Source organism: Lolium rigidum, chromosome 1 (genome assembly GCF_022539505.1).
Source record: "Lolium rigidum isolate FL_2022 chromosome 1, APGP_CSIRO_Lrig_0.1, whole genome shotgun sequence".
Taxonomy (NCBI): Eukaryota; Viridiplantae; Streptophyta; class Magnoliopsida; order Poales; family Poaceae; genus Lolium; species Lolium rigidum.
The window spans coordinates 49374150-49393418 of NC_061508.1; the positions used below are offsets into that span (position 1 = coordinate 49374150).

At 44.5% G+C, this 19269-nt stretch overlaps 1 protein-coding gene across 1 annotated transcript; it reads right to left on the bottom strand.

The window, feature by feature from the left end:
* Positions 1–1176: 1176 nt before the first annotated feature.
* LOC124685317 (ubiquitin-like-specific protease 1D) lies at positions 1177–18533 on the bottom strand. Its single transcript, XM_047219663.1, has 14 exons — positions 18116–18533; positions 17012–17063; positions 15003–15079; positions 14670–14926; positions 14364–14412; positions 11089–11159; positions 10845–10874; positions 10663–10758; positions 10483–10582; positions 5218–5312; positions 4270–4392; positions 2765–2879; positions 1988–2095; positions 1177–1877 (listed from the first exon to the last, which is right to left on the bottom strand). Exons 1-14 carry the CDS (start codon positions 18383–18385, stop codon positions 1593–1595), a joined length of 1728 nt encoding a protein of 575 aa, XP_047075619.1. The 5' UTR covers positions 18386–18533; the 3' UTR covers positions 1177–1592.
* Between the last annotated feature and the right edge of the window lie 736 nt (positions 18534–19269).

Genomic DNA, 19269 nt, shown 5'->3' on the forward strand with positions numbered 1-19269 from the left:
GGTGGTTTTTTGAAAAAAAAATCGAATAGTGGTGTTTTTTGAAACAACTGCCTGATATGTGGTGGTTTTTTGTATTTTTCTCACATTTGGGGGGTTTTGTTACAAACCATGAAAAGTTGTAGTCTTTGTTACACCAACCCCAGAAGGATTTTTCTTTTTCTTTTGCCAATCCACTCAAAATATGATCTCTCTTCTTGCCGTGCAAGAGGAACACTAGCCTGCCAAAAAGAAAATTGGATCTCTCAACCACATCCAACAAGTTACATGTACACACGCGCATGATTACCAAAGATGCACAACGAAAATGCCTGCTCACCACAAGCCTATACACAAATCAATGAACCTCGCTGAATTTTGTATATAGGATTCCTAAAAACTAGTTATAGAAAGAGGAGAGATAAGGTTTAGCATCCATCACAAATTTTCATTTGGTAGCATTCGTATAATAGCAATCTACAGTGCCAAAAGGGCATTTTATGGAACACCTCTCAGGTAGGTAGAAGAAGTCAAGCGGAGGACATGATGGAACTGGCCCGCGCGAGCTCGGCTGGCAGACCTGAGTGCGGCCTGGGGGCCTTGCTTTTGCAGGGAGCTTGCGCGAGCTCGAGGCGGCCGGTGGTTGCTGGAGTGTCCGTGTTGGCTCGCAGGGTGGTGCAGGTCGGTCGGCCGGGTGGGGCGAGGAGGATGCCTGGGGAAGCACGGTGGAGTGGAGGAGAAGCTCCACCGCACACGAAATAGCCGGCGCTGGCCTTCGGCAGTGCAATCGGACGGTGTCGCGCTCATCTCCTTTCGGGCGCGTTTGGACACAGGAAAAGGAAGGCAGGCAGCGGGGCAGCAAAGCATGGATGGCCGCAGGGGCGACACACGCATGAAAATGTGACGTACACAAAGTGGCCTCAGACTTTGCATAGTTGCAAAGTGGAGGTGCAAGTTTAGTATAGCAAGCACTTATACAAAGGCTATTGAAGCAGCGAGTTTGGACAAAATTACTATATTTTCAGCTTTTACCAATTCTAGCAAAATATAGGAAGGCTGTTGGAGATACTCATAAGCATATCACAAAGATTTAAACCCCAGTGGGTAGAGTTATGCCACTGTAACTCCTCCACCATATGATTCTTCTGGCTAAATCTGATTATAATGCTCATGCAGAACATAAGCAGAGTATTGGTACAATTTAGGAAACATCATTGTCAGTTTGTCATAGACAGCAAGTGTTTGCAGGCAGCAGACCTAGGAGCTCCATCCCAAAGAATGTGAGGGGTTACATGCATATTGTAAAACCCTGTCAACTTGCCAACTGGGTTATAAAACATCATCTCAATCAGACCTTTGAAATTAGATTATCCTCTTCCAGTCCAACCTAAAAGCCTAAAAGGTCAAATGAAATCAACCTCCAGTTACTCTACTGTTATATACAGGGCAGCTCCCGCAAATACATTAACTGCAATGTTCTGTTATGCGACACCACCTCAAGTCTCCCTACCTACAGATGCAGACTACAATGGTCAGAGATGTACACATTCCCCTCTATAATACACAACGCCGAGCCGATTTCTACAGCAACATTAGTTGCTTCCAAGGTGGTAAAGTCAACTGCATTCCAAAGGGTGCTCAAAACTTGTTGGTTGGGTTGAACTGCCATCCAAATGGTTCGGTGATGCCAACTTGGCTGAACTGCCTTCCACAGGTTGTTCTGGTACTGTCGGCTCCATTAAATTATTCTTAGATTTAGCTTCCACAAGCGACATACCCGTTGTCTGCTGCTCTGGTGTATTGTTATTGGGTTTAGCTTCATGAAACAACTGAAGAAGCACACTCTGAATTTTCGTCCGTAATGCAGAAGCCTCTTCAGGTTGGAACCATCTTTTGCCAAACTAACAGAAAAAAAAAAGTAGAGAGAAGATGAGCCAAAAGTACTGTGTTCTGCACGCAGACAAACACACAAAACATAAAGTGGTCAAGACATTAACAGATAGTCACTCACCATGGAAAGGTCTTTCTTGTGAAGCCTCTCAGGTGCCTGCTCAATGAATCGCTGCATGTAGTATAGAACAAAGAGGCCACAGTCATATTCATTTTCCTGCTGCGGGACCTGGAGAAGGTAGGAGTGTGTTACAAGATCACAGCATGGAGGAACAAATACACCGTTTAGAATTAAAATGGAGAAATGCTATCAACAACCTATACAAAGAACAACAGAGATCCACAAATAAATAATGTGAACGCCCACATGTAATTTCCTTTTGATAATATCCTGAACTTACAAATTGTTGCAATTCTTACATGTACTACCTCTGTTTCTAAATATAAGATGTTTTGGCAGCTCAAACTGAACTGACAAAACTTCTTATACGTAGTATTTAGGATTTGGCAATATAAAGCCTGTACCTTGTAACTTCATGCAACTTCACACTCCATGTATCACCGTCTGTTAGGCCAGTAAACAAAAACCCTACCTTTTCAATGAAATGAATCTTTGCGTTTTCTCGAAAAGCTTTACACTTGCTGTCTTAAAGAAAATTTATCACTGATATGAACTGTAACGAGAGCTCCAAGTGGTCGTCTTAGCGCGTAAACCTATTCCAAAGGATTTTTCGATTGCTAACATGCAATCTTCTCAATAATATATGTGGGTCTAATGCAAATTTCCCCAAGCACAGTAGTCTAACACTAACAGTTTTATTATTCAGATCTGAAACGGACATGCACCTAAATCTATCCTCAAAAGCACACATTTCGATGAAAGAAGAGCTTGAGTTACCGCAATAGGTTTCTTCTCAATCTTGCGAGGAAGGTTCTTCCACACTATTTCTTGTATAGGACATTCTTCTAAAGAACCATTTTTATTCAGGTAACTCCATTCTTCTTTTAAGAATCTGTAAACAAAACATATGAGGCCTTAAAAATAGAATAAAAATAATACAGCAAAACAGAGCATATCATGGAGGTTTTGGCACCTATCTATACAACAACAACAACATCATAGTCTTTTTCCCAAGCAAGTTGAGGTCGGCTAGATATGAAACCCAACGGAAATATAAGGAAACCAAAACAAGGAGAGAGAGAAAAAAAGTAAACTAAGATTCCGGCACATTGATCGCTGATTTCCACGCAGTCCTATCAAGAGCTAAATCTTTAGGGACTTTCCAATCCCTCAAGTCCCTTTTTACCGCCTCCGACCATGTCAACTTTGGTCGTCCTCTGCCCCTCGTATTTTCCACTCCTTAGAATTCCACTAATATGCCTTTTAGGAATAGCCAGTCCCAAGCCAACGTAAAAACCAGCCATTCCTATGGATATGACGCTTATGTATACTAATAAAAATTAAGGTTTCTTGCTAAAATTTCGTCCGTTTTGCTTTGACCCCTATCTTTTGATCGAATTTACAGCTATTGCCACCGCCAAGTCAACAAAGCCAAATTAAAAAAGGTTTCGTACGGGGATACTCCCAAGCGAGCAGGCCATGTCATGCTAGGGATTCCACCCCACCACCACCGGTCATTACCACGGGCCCTGTGACCCGTCCGTGGAGGTTCACTTGTACCAGCGGGGCAATAACCCAGCCTCAGTCTTCCGATCAGCCAAAACTGATCAATGGTTGATGGTTGCTGTGGATTGTACCAGGGGGGGGGGAATCCAGAATTCTCTGGATTGAAAGTAGTGCTTTGTGCAGTTTGCATGAACGCAAACAATTGTCTCAAGCAGTGAAAACTTTGCTCTTGATTGATGGTTGTTGTCATCCAACTATTCAAGAATGCAAGTTCCGTTACCATTTCTCATTACCGCCGAGTGTTTTACAGCATGCAAGTAAAGATTATATAGAGCCTCCTATAAACAACATTCGGATTCTCACACACATAAAAAAAAGGTCAGTAAGCTGAGAAATTATTTGTATACTAGGCAGTGATATTTTAACATCTTCTAATTTGACCTTTTGTTGGACATCACCGCCAGTTATTGCAGATAATGAAAAAGGGATTTCAGGATAAAATTTAGTCGAAAATTAGTCGTTCGTTTTTTCTTACGTTGCAACGCACAGGCAAATTTCCTATACAAGAAAATAACTGTATGCGCAAATAATAGGGCCGACATCCTAGAGGCTTATTTCTAATATGTATGATATAAATGAGACTTTGATAATGAAAATAACTAAAACAAAGTATTAGCCCCTGTATCACATCTGTAATTATGTTGCACAAATAAAATATCCTATAGCAAAACAAAGCAGTGCAAGTGATCAATTTTTTCACTTCTGAGACTACATACCTCTCAACGACACTGAAAATATGTCTGCTTCTATGAAACTTCAGTGAATCCAAATGAAGTATAATGAGGCCTGATTGATCTTCCTTTGATGGCATACATATAATTACAAGGCTCCAATGGGTACTGACAATTTGGAGGGAAAAGAACACATGCTAAGACTTTGAAAAAATATTGTAAGTAACAAATAACTCTAGCATAGATAGGTAATGGAATGCATTAATGATCAGGTCATGTCCCCAAAAAAATTAAATCCAATCAGACAACATAAGAATATAGACATCCATCTGTAGGTATCAACCGAAACAAAACAAAACAAAAAAAGTGCAATGCCATCTACTTCATTATGACCAGGTTTCACACTTCACACCGGCAAGACGGTGGTAAAAATGGAAAGACGACGCACGCTTTTCACACTAGTTACAGGACAGCCTATTCTTTGTCGTATACTGTGCTCATTATTCCATGTTGCCACCTAAGCATATGAAATAAATGATATTAACAAGAAGACACCAATGCGTGTAAGTACAAAAGTATATTTGTTAACAAGAATGCTTTAAACAGGTACAGAAGTCTGGAAGAGAACATAGTTGAAGCTCCCTCCCTTTCAATCCTAATAGATACAATTTATTGACATCGCATTCTATTTTCAAATACGCATCATTGCAGTGGTACTGAGTCAACTTTCTCTTCAAATAATAAAACCAGCAGATTCTGGAACTGTTAAAACTTGGAGACCACGCATAGAAGTTCAATAAGATCTAAAAAAAATACAATATACAAACGATGCAATGTTCAGTAAACATGTAAAGTTCCCCATTCAAACTTACCTGAATTCTATAAAATATATGCACAAAGTGAAGTTCTAGAAACATGTAAAACTCTACAAGTAAATACAAATATCTAGCTTAAGTAATGTATATAAGCAAAAGAGAAGATAACATCGCTTACTCTGCATGCACAGGGAATAATATATATGCTTTTTTGAATATGTCTATGCCTTTCCACCATCTTCTCAGCTTCAAGAAATAAGAAGCTTTGTCTACCTTCAGAATAAGAGACCCAAAATGAGTTGCATATAAGACATGGCCACATGTTGATACAGCTGAGAGGCAGACATCAAATCTTCATTTTACTATAAAAAAGGTATGTATCAAACGCAAGTACTTTGTATTTACCCAATGCACAAAGATTCTAGTCAAACTACTCCCTCCTTAGAAAAAGGTTGACGCGACCAGTCAAATTGCAACAAAAAAAAACTGCACCTTTGCTGCCTCGCAAAATCATCACCGCGACCCCCCCAGCAGATCCTCTCCCTCCTGTTGGCAGCGTTGACTTCCCCTTCTTCTCCGCTTGGTCTCGCCATCTTTCCCCACACCACGCGGCTGCTGCGCTCACCAACACGTCGAGGGCGACCACTCCATCTCCATACTCCCCTAAAATCTTCACCATCGAGGGTGAGGGCTCCATCTCAGCAGATCCGTTATAATGGTCGAATTTTTCGACGTACACGAGAGGCGCTGGCCGATCCGGTACACCAGCGTGCCCACGGCGACCCCCCCTTGTCGTCCTCGTCAGGGAGTACGCCGCCAAGCTCGATTGACCACCAGGTGTACTGGTGAGACGCGGCAGCGCAGCACGTGGAGTACCGGCGCGCCTGGGTCTCACCGACCACTCCTCCACGCTGGAGAGCGGCGGCAGGGCGAAGGAGCGGTTCCTGCCGATCGCCAACATCGGGCGAATCATGCAGCGCGGCATGCCAGAGAAGCGGAGGACCATCAACAGGGACGACCTGATCTGGTCCATGGGCATGGTCAGCTTTCGAGGACTACGTTGAGCCCCTCAAGCTCTAGAGGGAGGTATTCCCCTTTTCTCCCTCAACACTGTACCGGGAGGTATTCCCCTTTTCTCCCTCAACACTGTACCAGGAGGTATTCCCCTCTCCCCCCTCTGTGCTCTGTTCCTAGACCTGATGCTACACGTGAACTAATTTTTTCACAGATTGTTTGCGTTACACATGTGAGATGAGAGGAAGGTTGGGAGTGGTACATGATTGGTGTTTAGGGTTTCTGAAATTTTGCCAACTGGGGCTCTATATTATGGATGTTTGTGTGCAGTACTTATTGAGTAGGACGTTTCCTAAGCTTCTGCAGGGAAGGCAAGATGATGCTGTTGATTAGTGTTTAATTTTAGCAATTGGATTCTGTTAGTGTCATGGTGTGGCTGTGCCAATCAAGGCCTTGACTTTAGTTGGGGTGTCACGCACATGGGTCACTGTGTCAATGATGAGTAACATAAGGAGTACAAAAAATAGGCTTAATGAACTGACTTATTTTTAACTCACAATCTCAAAAGATTTTTCATGCTACTCCGAAGGAGTATTGTTCTTGGCAAAACATGTCTGGCAGTCTATGTTTCTACTCTGAAGGAACTTGAAATTACTCCCAGCAATTTGCACCTGATGTAGCACCGAACTGAAATATATTATTCCATTACAGTGTCACAACATGTTATCCTAAGTAAAACGCTTCCGTGTCGCTCCCGTGCAGGCGACCCGGGAGAGACCCAAACCCTAGCCGCCAGGCCCGTCTGACCACCTCCCCGCCGCCGCCGCCACCGGAGCCTGCCGCGGTGGCGGCGGCGCTCATCTCCCGAAGGGAGCGGGCAGCGCGCTGGACTCTTGAGCGGAGGAGTCCGCGTTTTCTTGGCGCGGGTGCGCCGGGGCGGCGGCCCCGGAATCTTCGATCCACATCGGCGGCGGTGGCTGCTTGTGGTGCTCCGGCCGCTCGGCGTCGCGTGGGCGGCAGGGCGGTACGGTGGTGGTCTCGGGGCGAGGTGGATCTGTGCGCTCGCGGCGTGAGTTGGGCGCGGCAGCAGCTGTTCGCGTTCGAGGCAGATGCTTTGTGCGTGCGGCGTTGGGTGGAGTCTGCTAGCAACACAGGGCTCCTTCCAGGTCTTCGGCTCCATCCGGGCGCGCTGGGGTGCTGCTGTGTTGTTGCAGTGCAGGAAGGAGGCCGGGGCGGCGGCCCCGGATTGAGTGCGACGTCGTCATTGCTGCAGCCTGGTCGTATGAGGTTGGCTCGATGGTGTTCGTTGCTGCGGCCTGGCTCAGTTCAGGTCGGCATGGTGGGGTTTCTTCACGGCATGAGGTGCTGCGTAGAGATGCCATTGGGTTTGTTCGGTGGTCGACAGAGGAGGCCCGTTCTGCGGTTGGGAAGGAGATCCAGGCGAAAGCCTAGCCCTGACTTCGGTTTGGTGCCGGCGATGACAGCGTTTGTGGACGTCGCTTCCCTTCTTGGAGGCATCGTTGAGGAGCCTCCTTTTCTCTCCAACGACAATGTTTTGATCTCTCCGGGTGAAAACCTAAGCTCCGGTTATCCGGAGCGGATGATGGTGGCGTCTTCGTCGCTTCCCTCTTGAGGGCGTCGTCTTGGAGAGTCGACATGTGGCTGCTGGTGGTGCTCCTCTTCTGTCTTGGCTTGTGAGCGTCGGGACAGCGGTCCCGAATGGTGGTGGTGCGTCGAGGTGGCGGCCTCGGGATCCTTGGCGGGTAGCAGCCTCATGGGGTGCGGCGGCTTCTTGGCTTGGCTTGGGTGGCGATCTTGTGTCACTTGTGTGGCGAGGTTGTCGGCTCGGTCGACGCGTCTCAGCGGAGGCGGTTGGACTTTACGTCGGGGCGGCGGCCCCGGATGCTGGTGTGGCGGCCGTGGTCTGCGGGCGGTTTGTCGGTGTAGCTTGGGCTGCGGGCGGCCGGGTCGTGCGGCGTCACAGCTCGGTCGCGAGCGGTGGTATGTCGGGATGGCGGTCCCGGAAGGTGGTGTCGGTGGTCTGCGCTGGGCGTGGCGGGCTGGCTGGATGTCGGGGCGGCGGCCCCGAAAGTTTGGCAGTGTTGTGGGCATCGATCTCGTGTCGTGTGGGCGACAAGATCGCTTTGGTGCAGTTCTCCTGGAGGTTTGGTTTATTCACCTTGCCGGAGCGTCCTATGCCTGCTCCTCCCATAGCAGTTATGGCGTCTTCTCTCCGGCACGGGTGGTAGGCCAGCTGATCTCGGCGAGTGTGTCGTCCGTTGTATCGTTGATGTGTTGGGTCCTTGTGTGCCGGTGTTTGTCTGGGTTTGTATCGGTTTTCGCCCGGTTTTCCGTTAATTAACTGGGCACCTTTCTTCTTAATTAATGGATAGGCAAAGCTTTTGCCTCGTTTCAAAAAAAACAACATGTTATCCTCTACAAGTATTTTCCAGTTCACATATTGTTACGATTCTGCAATTTTCTCTATCTGTTTTAATCATATCCTTGTGTTTGCAGGGCAGATTCAATTGAGGGGATCCATGAGAAACTAACATAATTGCGAGCTGAGATAAAAGATGATCATAAGCTTCCTACATTTAGATTTGTTTACCTGAATACCAAATAAATTTCAACTCATTTTCGGATTTATACTAGCCTGTACTGCTCATGCTCACAATAACTCAAATCAGGAAGCAACTCTCAGCAACTAGGCTACGAAAAAGGGAAAAAGCACGGCTAAAATGGACATGGATGTTATCTGGGGAACTAATTGCCCCTTAAACGTAGTGAGACGATTACTTCCATTTGTCTAGTTACACTGATATCGGGCATTTGTTATTCTTCATTCACTTTAATTCCCGCAATACGTATTCACTGCAGATTGAACCCGCTAATTCCAGCTCAACCCATTGCCTGACAGAATCATGCAACATCCACACACACACACAACACACTGCTTACCAGTAGTAATGAGAGCCAATACTGTTTCTTATTCAACTCAGCTAACAAGGACATTATCTAGGATATCACAATATGCAAGATCAGAGACATTAATTTGTTGGTCTTGTGCACATCCAGGAATGTATGGCATTGCGTTGCAGCAGAGATGGCTGGGCACTAATCTTCCATTTCAATGTTGCTGCCGTATTGTAGTAGAAGCTACTTGGTGCCTGACGATGGGGTGCTGCGGTGGAAGCAATGGGTGCTTGCCAGAGCGGAGGCAGTCCGTGCTTGCTGGCAGGATGCAGGAGCGTAGGAGGTCCGTGCTTGCCAGCAGGATGCACGAGCTGAGGCAGTCCGTGCTTGCCGGCGGGATGCAGGAGCGGAGGCGGCCTGTGCTTGCCGGCTGGACGCGTGCACTACTCTGGGGTGGGGCAGAGGCGGTCTGTGCTTGAGGTGTTCCGAGCTTGCCAGCAGGATGCAGGAGCGGAGGAGGTACATGCTTGCCGGCTGGACGCGTGTGGTACTCTGGGGTGGGGCAGCGGCGATCCATCAGCTGGATCAGCTGGAAGCCTGGCAGTGGTAGATCGACGAGGCCGGAGTAGGACATTGACGGTGGAGGCGATTGGGGGAACGATCCGGAGCTGGACTGGGTGTGCTGCTTTGTTAGAATTTGAATTATCGGGTATATGGATGTAAAATGGACACTGTTGAATGGTTTTATTCACTGGCGTCCACCTTTTCGGAACGGAGGGAGTAACATCAATTGTACTTTTGGCTGTTTGCACTTCATGTTCACTCCTCCGGCCATGTAATATTTAAGTACTTACTGCCCTCCAAACACAGTAACACCAACACCAGACCAACCATACTAGTTTTCCTATACCTACATAGTTGCTACTCATGCTGGTCTGCCATTATTAGCTCTCAGCTTTCAGAGTAGAAGTTTTAAGAAAGACCATTGGTTATTTAATTAGATTTGTTTCTTGCCAATTCCCCTGGAACAGCCCCTGCCTACGAGCCACATCTCTGGCCAGATACACGCCATTTAAGTGCTGCTGCTTGTGTTACAACCATGACCAAGCTCACCCCACTAACCCACTCCTTGTGGAGATCAAACCTTGTTTCTTGGCTTTGCCTTTTAGCTCACGCACCGCCTAACTAGCAGTCTCTTTTTGTTGAAGCAGGCTGCAGCTAATCTTCTGGTCCTCTTGGCTTGTTGTTTCATGGAAACTCATTTTTTAATATTTGTACTATTTTTCCTTCTAGATGGAATGTGCAGCGCTCCTGCTGATTCCGTAGCTTTTTTCTTATTCTACAACTGTATCGCACTTGTTCATGAAAAGCATCAAGCGTACTCATCATCTCATCATACTAGAATGTTGAATTATGTACTACTATAGAACATAGCAGGTAGTAATCACGGTACAGAATATTAAATCTTAACAAGCAAGACAATACAATTTAAGAATTTAACGAAGAAAGTTACCTTTGATATTAGGGCTTCAAGTTTGCTGAAGAAGTATGTGTTGAAAATATGGCACTTGCCTTTTGGTATACTAATTGATGACATTGGCTGTTGCAGGTACCTACAAGATGGTATTTTTTGCTTTGACTGTGTTGAAAAATGTGAGAAATGAGGAATTTAGAAACTAAGAGCAATACTTACATAATGTAGAAGTTCATTATAGGTGAGGACAGCAAAGACTCAGGCTCTAGGCATTTTATGTCATCATGAGAAAGTTCGACAGACTGAGGGTGTTCACTGCCAGCACGGAAAAAGAAAATAACCATCAACATTATATAAAATAACATTAAGCTCGATGGAGTTTTAAAAATTCAAATACCAACCTTGAAGGATAGTATATCTTCATTGCATCCCTAATGATGTATTAGAGTTAGTTAATATAGTCGTCAAAAACTTGCAGAAGAGAAAATATAGAACACAGAATATTGTTTTGTTTATATCGAGTCACGGGCTGATTACATAACTATGCATGTACCCAGCAAGCAGCAGTTATAACACAATTTATACATGCGTATCAGTTATCACAGTACCCACATTGGGAAATGGCAAGTGATTGCAACTTATTACCATTTATTGGTTATCTTATCTGCAGATTCTGAATGACGTGCATCTCCATCGAGTAGAACAACCTCTTGAACCTGAAATGATGTAAAAAATCAAACCAAAATTGTGGAAAGAGTAACCTCATTATGGTTGCAAGCAAAACATAAGTAGCCTAGTTGGCTGTTTCTAGAAGTTGACATGAGCAGATCTTTACTAATGATTAGTCAGTTATGGTAGGATTCATTATAAGAATAATCCAAAATAACACCAAAAAGTGAAGTAAAAGCATTTAAATTTGTATTATTAGGTTGTTGTAATTACAAGATAGCTCATGTCTAACATCTGACTGAAGACCTCTCATAATCCTCTGCGAGTACTGAAAACAGTCAGCAGTTATTTCTCCTTTTTGGTGCTGCCCCAGAAATCATGATCCTCTTGTTCCCATATAAATCATTAGCAACAGCCAACCACAATATATTCAAAAGCTACAACTTTCCGACTACTACTCATACCTAGATACTTCTATCAAACCAAAAGGGAAGTTATTTTTTGACTAGGCGTGGATATACAGCTTTCTCTGCTAGTTTCTGTTTCTTAAATGTTAATAAGATATTGCAGATTATAATAGAGGATTTTGTGCCCATACAAGGATCGCAACATTTTTTTCAATGAACCGTGCACGTGCGGACGTGCGTGCACTGGTCTTGAAATTCTATCTACCGTCTTGCCAGCAATAGTAAGTAGTTCATGGGGTTGGCATCGGTATCTCGTTTATCTAGTTTCTTCTTGCAGCTCTGATGCCTTTTACCATTTTTCTTTAAGATGGCTGCAAAGAAAGCTTAGCTGGCAGCTACCAGTTTATCTGAGATGATTGTTTCCATATTTTTATGATTATTTCTTCCATGAAAGTGACCTGTCATTTGACTTTGCTTTCTAGAGGCATAGTTTCAAGAACCGTACCAGTCAGTGCACCGAACATGCGATTGGTTCACTGGTCCAACCGCCGGCTGATCGGGTTCGAGAGCAACAATAAACTTTCATGTTTAATTCATTTCAAAGCTAACTTTGGTAAAAGTTCACCTCAAGTTGTATATATATAGCATGTACTTCACTAGTATATCAGAAAACTACTGCAGACTAGTTGGTATCGCCATATTGGGCTTTGACTAAAGGTAGTTGAGCCTCTGTAGAGGGCAGGTTCGATTCCTGCGGAAAACACCTCTTTGCTTCTTAAAAACAAGACAGCACGCAGGTTCCAGTTTTTCCTGTCGGTACAGTCCGGTTTTTTAAACTATGACTAGAGGTGCGATCCCACAATCTTATTAAAATACACTACTCCCTCCGATCCATATTACTTGATGCTAAAATGGATGTATCTACAACTAAAATGTGACTAGATGCTATATTAGCATCAAGTAATATGGATCGGAGAGAGTACTAAATACATTTTCAATCTTTGTGAAGTCAATTTTTCCATGGATTAATGGAGGACATCTAGACAAAGGAGGAGAAATCTTGAAAAAGAAAGAAAAACTTACGCCCCCCGTCCCCAGATAGGTGGCGTACGTACTTAGTCAAAAAAAAGTCGATGCTTTCTAAGTTTGACAATATTAAATAAATACATTATGAAATTATCTTATTATGGATCTATTGATATTGGTTTGGTATTGAAGATGGTAATATTTTGAATATATACTCAGTCAAACCAAAAAAAAAATTGACTTTTTAACTGAGTTTGTACAACACAGTTACACAGCTTTTTACTTCTGTGCAAAACTCAATCAAATACGGGTTGAGTCCTAACTGTGGCTCAAGCCCCAAACATAAGCCCACCACACATGAAGATAGGGAGCTCCCTTGCAACTCAGGGACTTCTATCCCACTTTGCTGGATTTGCCGGGCTCGTGTTTCCGTTGTTGTTTGTTCATCAAATGTTGATTGCCCGCTTGGCATTGCTTCATCATACTTTGTATTCAATGGATACCTATTTCTAGAATGGAACTAGTTCTTGAGAAAAACTTAACCAAATACAGATCTGATCCAAAGGATACACATCTTAACATTCAAATGACATCTGTATTCAATGGATATTTATCTTCTGAATAAACTCGTGGCAACCTCCACTCGGGGTGGGGTCATTACCAGTTGGGCTTGGCTGACCCAACAGTCATGGATATCGTATCTCTTTTTCTTCTACTTTATGGTTCATCTTAAGAACCTGAGTGCCTACTTGAGCCTTTTGCATTACTATGCATTTAATGTATTGTGATTATTATGTTCACTACATATTGGCATGTACGAGTCAGAATTACTAAGTTCGTGAGACACCACTACGCATTCAAGAAAAAAGATGTATGTCCCCTAGTGAACCTTAATACTCTCTCCAATTCAAATTAATTGACTCAACCTTTGTCTAGATACAGATGTATCTAGCTCTAGATACATCAGTATCTAGACAAAAGTTGAGTCAATTAATTTGGATCGGAGGGAGTATTATTAAGTAGTGCATCCCAAAGAGCAAAACAGTGGCCCAAATCAGCGGAACCACAAATCTACTCCCTCTGTCCCATAATATAAGGTTTTATTACGACCAATACATGAGAATATTAATTCTAATAACATCTTATATTATGGGCCAGAGGGAGTAGTAATTATGATGCGATCCATTTGCCACTCTACAGCTGTGAGTGAGTTCATAACCAAAATATTTCAAGCGTGCACCGCACTAATGGAGGTACATCTTTGAAATCCCTCATTTGGAAGAAATACCGAGTAAAGGGCGTACCCAGTGCTGAAAGCTCCCACACATTGTGGGGTCTGGGGAAGGATATTTCTAGGCAGCCTTCCCTTGCTTTTTACTGTGAATATTTTATTCATGGGAACTTGCTCACCTGAATGTCACCCATAAACAGAAAATTTGCAAAGTGCAAAAGAAGAACTTAGAGAAAATGTGACAACATAACAGCTATACTATCTCAAATGAACCTAGAGGCACTGCTATGTCACCCATCTGATAGGAAAACACAAGTTAAAGGTCCAATCTTGGAGCATGAGCAAAAAGGAAGCCACTAACATTACAAATCACCTTCCTAGTTATTCGATGTTCTAGTAACCTTTTCGTATTATTAACCAGTATGTGAAAACAAAACCCTTATCAAATATCTACTGCCAAAATCTTCAAATATTTAATGGCTGGGGGCTCTGCCAATCCTAATACTTCAGCAATAATCAACATAAGAAAGAGCACCCCAGCGGCCATGATGGTAAAGAGTTGTAGAAACTAGAAAGCATGTACAAACCTTTCTTGATCTCAACCGCATTGAAAAGGCCCCTGGGTCATCTCCTTTCCTAGCAGAGGTAGATTACATAATTCAATACAAGAAAAAATTGACATAACACATAATAGATCACAAAATGAAAAGAAAAAAAGAACATATATATGTCATGCTTGTGTGAGACATGGTCACGATAAGAATTCTGATAGATTTATGCAACATGCGCAGAAAGCCATTAATATTTGAAGTTAGTTAAGAAAATATCGTTGCTATAAAAGGCAAATGGAGGTGCACGTTAATAGCGGAATAGAAGAGTTCATACATACTAACCTTTTTCGAGAAGGCGTAGAAGCATGTTCATGTATCCTAGTGTGGCCATTATCCTTGAATGCATCGCCAGGAGACAAATTTTCCAGGTCGATTGAGTTGTCCATACATGATACTTTTTTGGTAGACAAACATGTTGGTTGTCCATCGGTTTCACAAGACTCATCCACCTCACAAAACTTCCCTTCACTCTCTACTGAAGTTTTAGGCTTGCTAGGGCTTGCACTAGTTATCACCATACGATGCAAATCAAGGCCTGCCTAATATATAGAAAAATTAACACTTGCACAATACACAGATTTTAAGTACCACACAACAGAGCAACACAATAATTACCTCATCATCCACCTTAAATGCGGAAAAGAAATCAGATTTGGTTACTCCATGATTCTCATTGGAATCACTAGGCAAACCTACATGTCGTACAGAAAATTAAATTAAATTTGCATCGAAATATTATTAATGATATGTATACCAGAAATTCAAGTTGGAAAATGGTTAAAGTGTTATTAGAGAAGGAAATGTGATATAACATGAGTGGCTTGCCCTAATATCCCTAATGATACCAACACAGAGTACGGGAGCAAGTTCAAATGGATGTAACTGTGAGCACGTTTGACCAAGGTAGCTCCTTGGCAATGGTATCCTAAAGCTTTGTGTAAGTTCTTTTTACCCAGTATATTTCTTGATTTCATAAATTTCGAAAAGCAAGATGCAATATCGCATGGCACTACAGTGACCAACTTATATCAAACATTAAAGAAGAATATCAAGAAAGCTGAGTGTCGCCATATAAGGAACTGTAATACACTATGTTATTCTTCCACGTCATATTTTATTAAATGCATTTGGACTACACAACTTGCACTGCATTATACATGTGTGTGTGATCAACATGGCACATGGATTGCTACAACAGCCTTTCCATATTGGATTGCTACAAATTGGCTATAGAAAGAGGAGAGAGGGTATAGCAATCCACATAAGTTTCTGCTTCTGTAGCCTTCGTATAATAGCAATCCTAAAACTAGAGACTACAACAAATCTACACTAGGACCCACATGTCAGTTGGTCATTCTTTTTACTCTATTTTTTTCTCCTATCTCCATCCCCACCACTGTGAGCTCTCCAGGCAAGCATGGCAACGAGGGTGGGAGCTCCCCGGGCATGCGGGAGACAGCAGGAGCCGCAGGGGCCGGAGCCGCGTTCACCGGAGCACTGTGCTTGCCGGCTTTCGGCGCCCGCCATGGGCTTCAGGACCACCCCGGGCGGGAGGTGGCGGCGGAGGTTAATACGGCCAGAATCGGCCGGAATCCCATCTGAGGCCGATGATGGCAGTAAATCCAATCGAACTCGGCCGCAATCGACAGATTCTGGGGCCGGCAGCGGTCAACCTGGGCGGTGCGGCACGGGATGGAGCTTCAATGCGGGCTGCATGGCCACGACACGGGCTCGGGCGGTGCAGCGCAGCACGGGGCACGGTCGGAATCAAGCTCTGGAGGCGTGGTGTGGGCTCGGGCGGCGCGGTGTGGCGCAGGCGTGATCGGAATCATGCTAGGGAGGCACGGTGCGGCACAGATGTGGTTGAAATCCAGCTCGGGCGGCGGGCATGGGCTCATGAGGTGGCGGCGAAGGCGAAACGGCGGCGGCTGCGGCGGTGGCCAGAGAAGGCGGCAACAGGGTGGTGGGGCGCGAGCGGAGACTTCCGCTCGAGGCAGTTGGCCTTCTCCCACTTGGTTTCAAGAATTATACGAAGTGCCTCTAGACTTTGCAAATTTACAAAGTGGAGGTGCAAGTATACAAAGCTTGCTATAATTTTGTGTGGGGGGATCACTTATACAAAGGCTCTTGGAGCTGCTTTTCTCGAGCAAATAGCTATATTTGCAGTTTTAGCAATCCTAGCAAAATATACAAAAGCTGTTGGAGATGCTCTAATAGATGGTTAAATGATAGCATGGAACTTGCACATTTCTTACAAGTACAAAAGAGGTGAACCCAGAAGCAGTTATACCAACATGGTAAATAAAATTTAAGGAATAAAACTTTAGTATGACATAAAGGAATATCAGTATGGATCCCAAAATCAAGAGAGACAATATAGAAATTCAACACTGGTGTTGTAGTAAGCAATAATATTAAATCGAGCATTTTAGAAAGATAAGCACCCAGAGATTTTAGTCCACGCTATCTAGATTTGCAGAATTATTACAAGCTAAAATAATTGAAGTATTGAAATCAAATATGCCATAAATGGATCATGATAGAACCATAAATTTCCATAAGGTGGTAGCGTGCGGAAACTTCCAAATATAATTAATTTTCGAAACAGTAATCAAACCCCATACCAGACGATTCTGCATGCCTTGACCGGATTATCCTTTCGCATCTGCTGTTATCCTGCTAGGGAGCAATACATGATTAGGCTTATTGTGCACTCTATGACGCTTACTATACATATTCGCAACTAAAGCATTTAAAGGTCATCAGGTGTGTAGCTAGGGGCTAGCACAAAAATTGATAACCCCCACTGAACAACAGTTCAGTCATCCCAACATGGAAATCTCCGCAATCGCCTATTAATTCCAGCCGAGCAGTCCCTGCTCCTAGGGGATATTGGACAGTTCAGATACAGTTCGGTGGAAGCAACTGGAGCAACAGTTAGGGTACAATCCGATTGGCACTTCCATAGTGTTACCTTTTGAATTATAAATTATGTCAACTGAAACAGATGACAAGTCAAAATCCAGATTTAAAATAGTATAATCTGGATATCTGTATAACTAGTCCCATCTGCTACCACTATCCACATTGCTACATGACACTGAGGGTGCGAGGCGGCAGGGGCCAATGGACCGTGCAACAGAGCGAAGGTACAGCCACCGACTCCAGTGGTGACTATTGAACCAGCAACCACCAATGTCGAGGGAGAGTAGAAATTCTATACCCATGGAACATTTATTCAGTTAGCAGACCGCAGAATCCAACTTTAAAACACGTTAAAATTCAACAAACTTTCGACATAACGCTCATTAATCAGACATAAGCAGCGAATTGGGTGAGTGACTGAAAAGTTTAAACATCTAGATAAAACGACAGAGGGCTGCTATTTTGTCATTGAAGAACGGGTATACAGTGTCTTTAGTAAAAAAGCTGGAGAAAATGGATGGTAGGAGGTTTTAATCAGTAACTACCATTGTGCACACTGAGATGGCCTTCCAGTTTTCAGTAAACACGGCCGCATGCATCCAGGATGAGATGGTAAAATGGGATTCTACCGCTAGTGAACTAATACAATTGCATACGGCTTGCAGGCACCTTATCGAACAGAGTCTTGAGAACCCCAAGCTTTTGCTGCCTCATCCGATCTACCCCTAGACAGACCCATCTCAAATTCGGAAGAAGCGACGCAGAGATCAATTAAATAGATACAGAACTGGAGGGTGCCTCACCGGCTCGCCTTGGCGGCCCGGCGGACGCGGTGGCCGTGGCTGGGGAGAGGCCGAGCGAGCAGCTTGGCGGCGGGCGAGCTCGCGGTTGATGGAGTCGCGCAATAGGCGGTACTTCTTTCCACCGTCCGGGGGGATGAACTTGTTGAGCCCGTACTGTATTCGTTGCAACTTGTCCTTGAGCGCCTGATCCGATTCGTCGTCGAGCCTCACCTGCTCGTCCTCGTCCCCCTCCTGGCCGCTGGAGAGCGGCTCCGGCGAAGCCGTGGCCATCGCATTCACCGGAGCGCGGCGCCTGAGTTGAGTGAGCGGAGAAACGGGGGAGGGAGGGGAAGTTGGGAAGAGAAAGAGGAGGCGGCGGAGGAGAAGACGACGACGACGTTGACAGCTGGGGCCTCTGGCAGGACTCAGGATAGAGGGCTTCCGGTTTCATCATCGTCAATAGACCAAATTGATGACACATGGGCCTGATTGTCTCTTAGCTGGCAGCAAGGACAACATATTTGGGGCGTCATTGGTTTTTTTTTTTTTTTTGAGAAACACAGTACAAACGCAGACGCTCACATACACGCGCATACACTCACCCCTATGAACGCACACACGCACACCCTACCTCTATGAGCACCTCCGGAAGACCGAGCCGGCGGATTGGATCTTGAAATTGACGAAGTCACCACGGGCGCCTCGTCGTCGACGGGAACGTCGCCTCCCACTCGAAAGAATATTCCGCCTTTATGAGACACACAGATGTCAAACCTGGGGTTTGAACTCTGGTGGGCCGGGGGTACAACCACCCTCCTAACCACCCAACCTCAGGTTGGTTCTCGGTTTTTTTTTTTTTGCGAACACACAACAATCAAATACGCTCATACATACTTGCACACAATCACCCATATGAACACACACGCACACCCTACCCTATGAGCACATTCAAGAGACTGCGTTAAATAACTAATCCGGCGAGTCTTAAGGTTGACGAAGTCACTATAGAAGCCTCGCTATCGACGGGAACGTCGCTCATTGAGGCCTCGTTCGGTTCCTGCGGGATCAATCCGCGCAGGGAAGTAACCACCCGTGTATTCGGGTGATCCTATCATGTCACCACAATCCCACCAACCCTCTCCCCGCCGGATTCTGGTCCCTAATGCTCATTCGGT

What these genes read in the sequence shown, in the direction of transcription:
- LOC124685317 (XM_047219663.1), bottom strand. Translation starts at nt 18,385, where the DNA reads ATGGCCACGGCTTCGCCGGAGCCGCTCTCCAGCGGCCAGGAGGGGGAC. An exon ending in AAGGCATGCAGAATCGTCTG is followed by an intron (nt 15,080 to 17,011) that starts GTATGGGGTTTG and finishes TACGACATGTAG; the next exon opens with GTTTGCCTAGTGATTCCAAT. An exon ending in TGCGGTTGAGATCAAGAAAG is followed by an intron (nt 11,160 to 14,363) that starts GTTTGTACATGC and finishes ACATCATTTCAG; the next exon opens with GTTCAAGAGGTTGTTCTACT.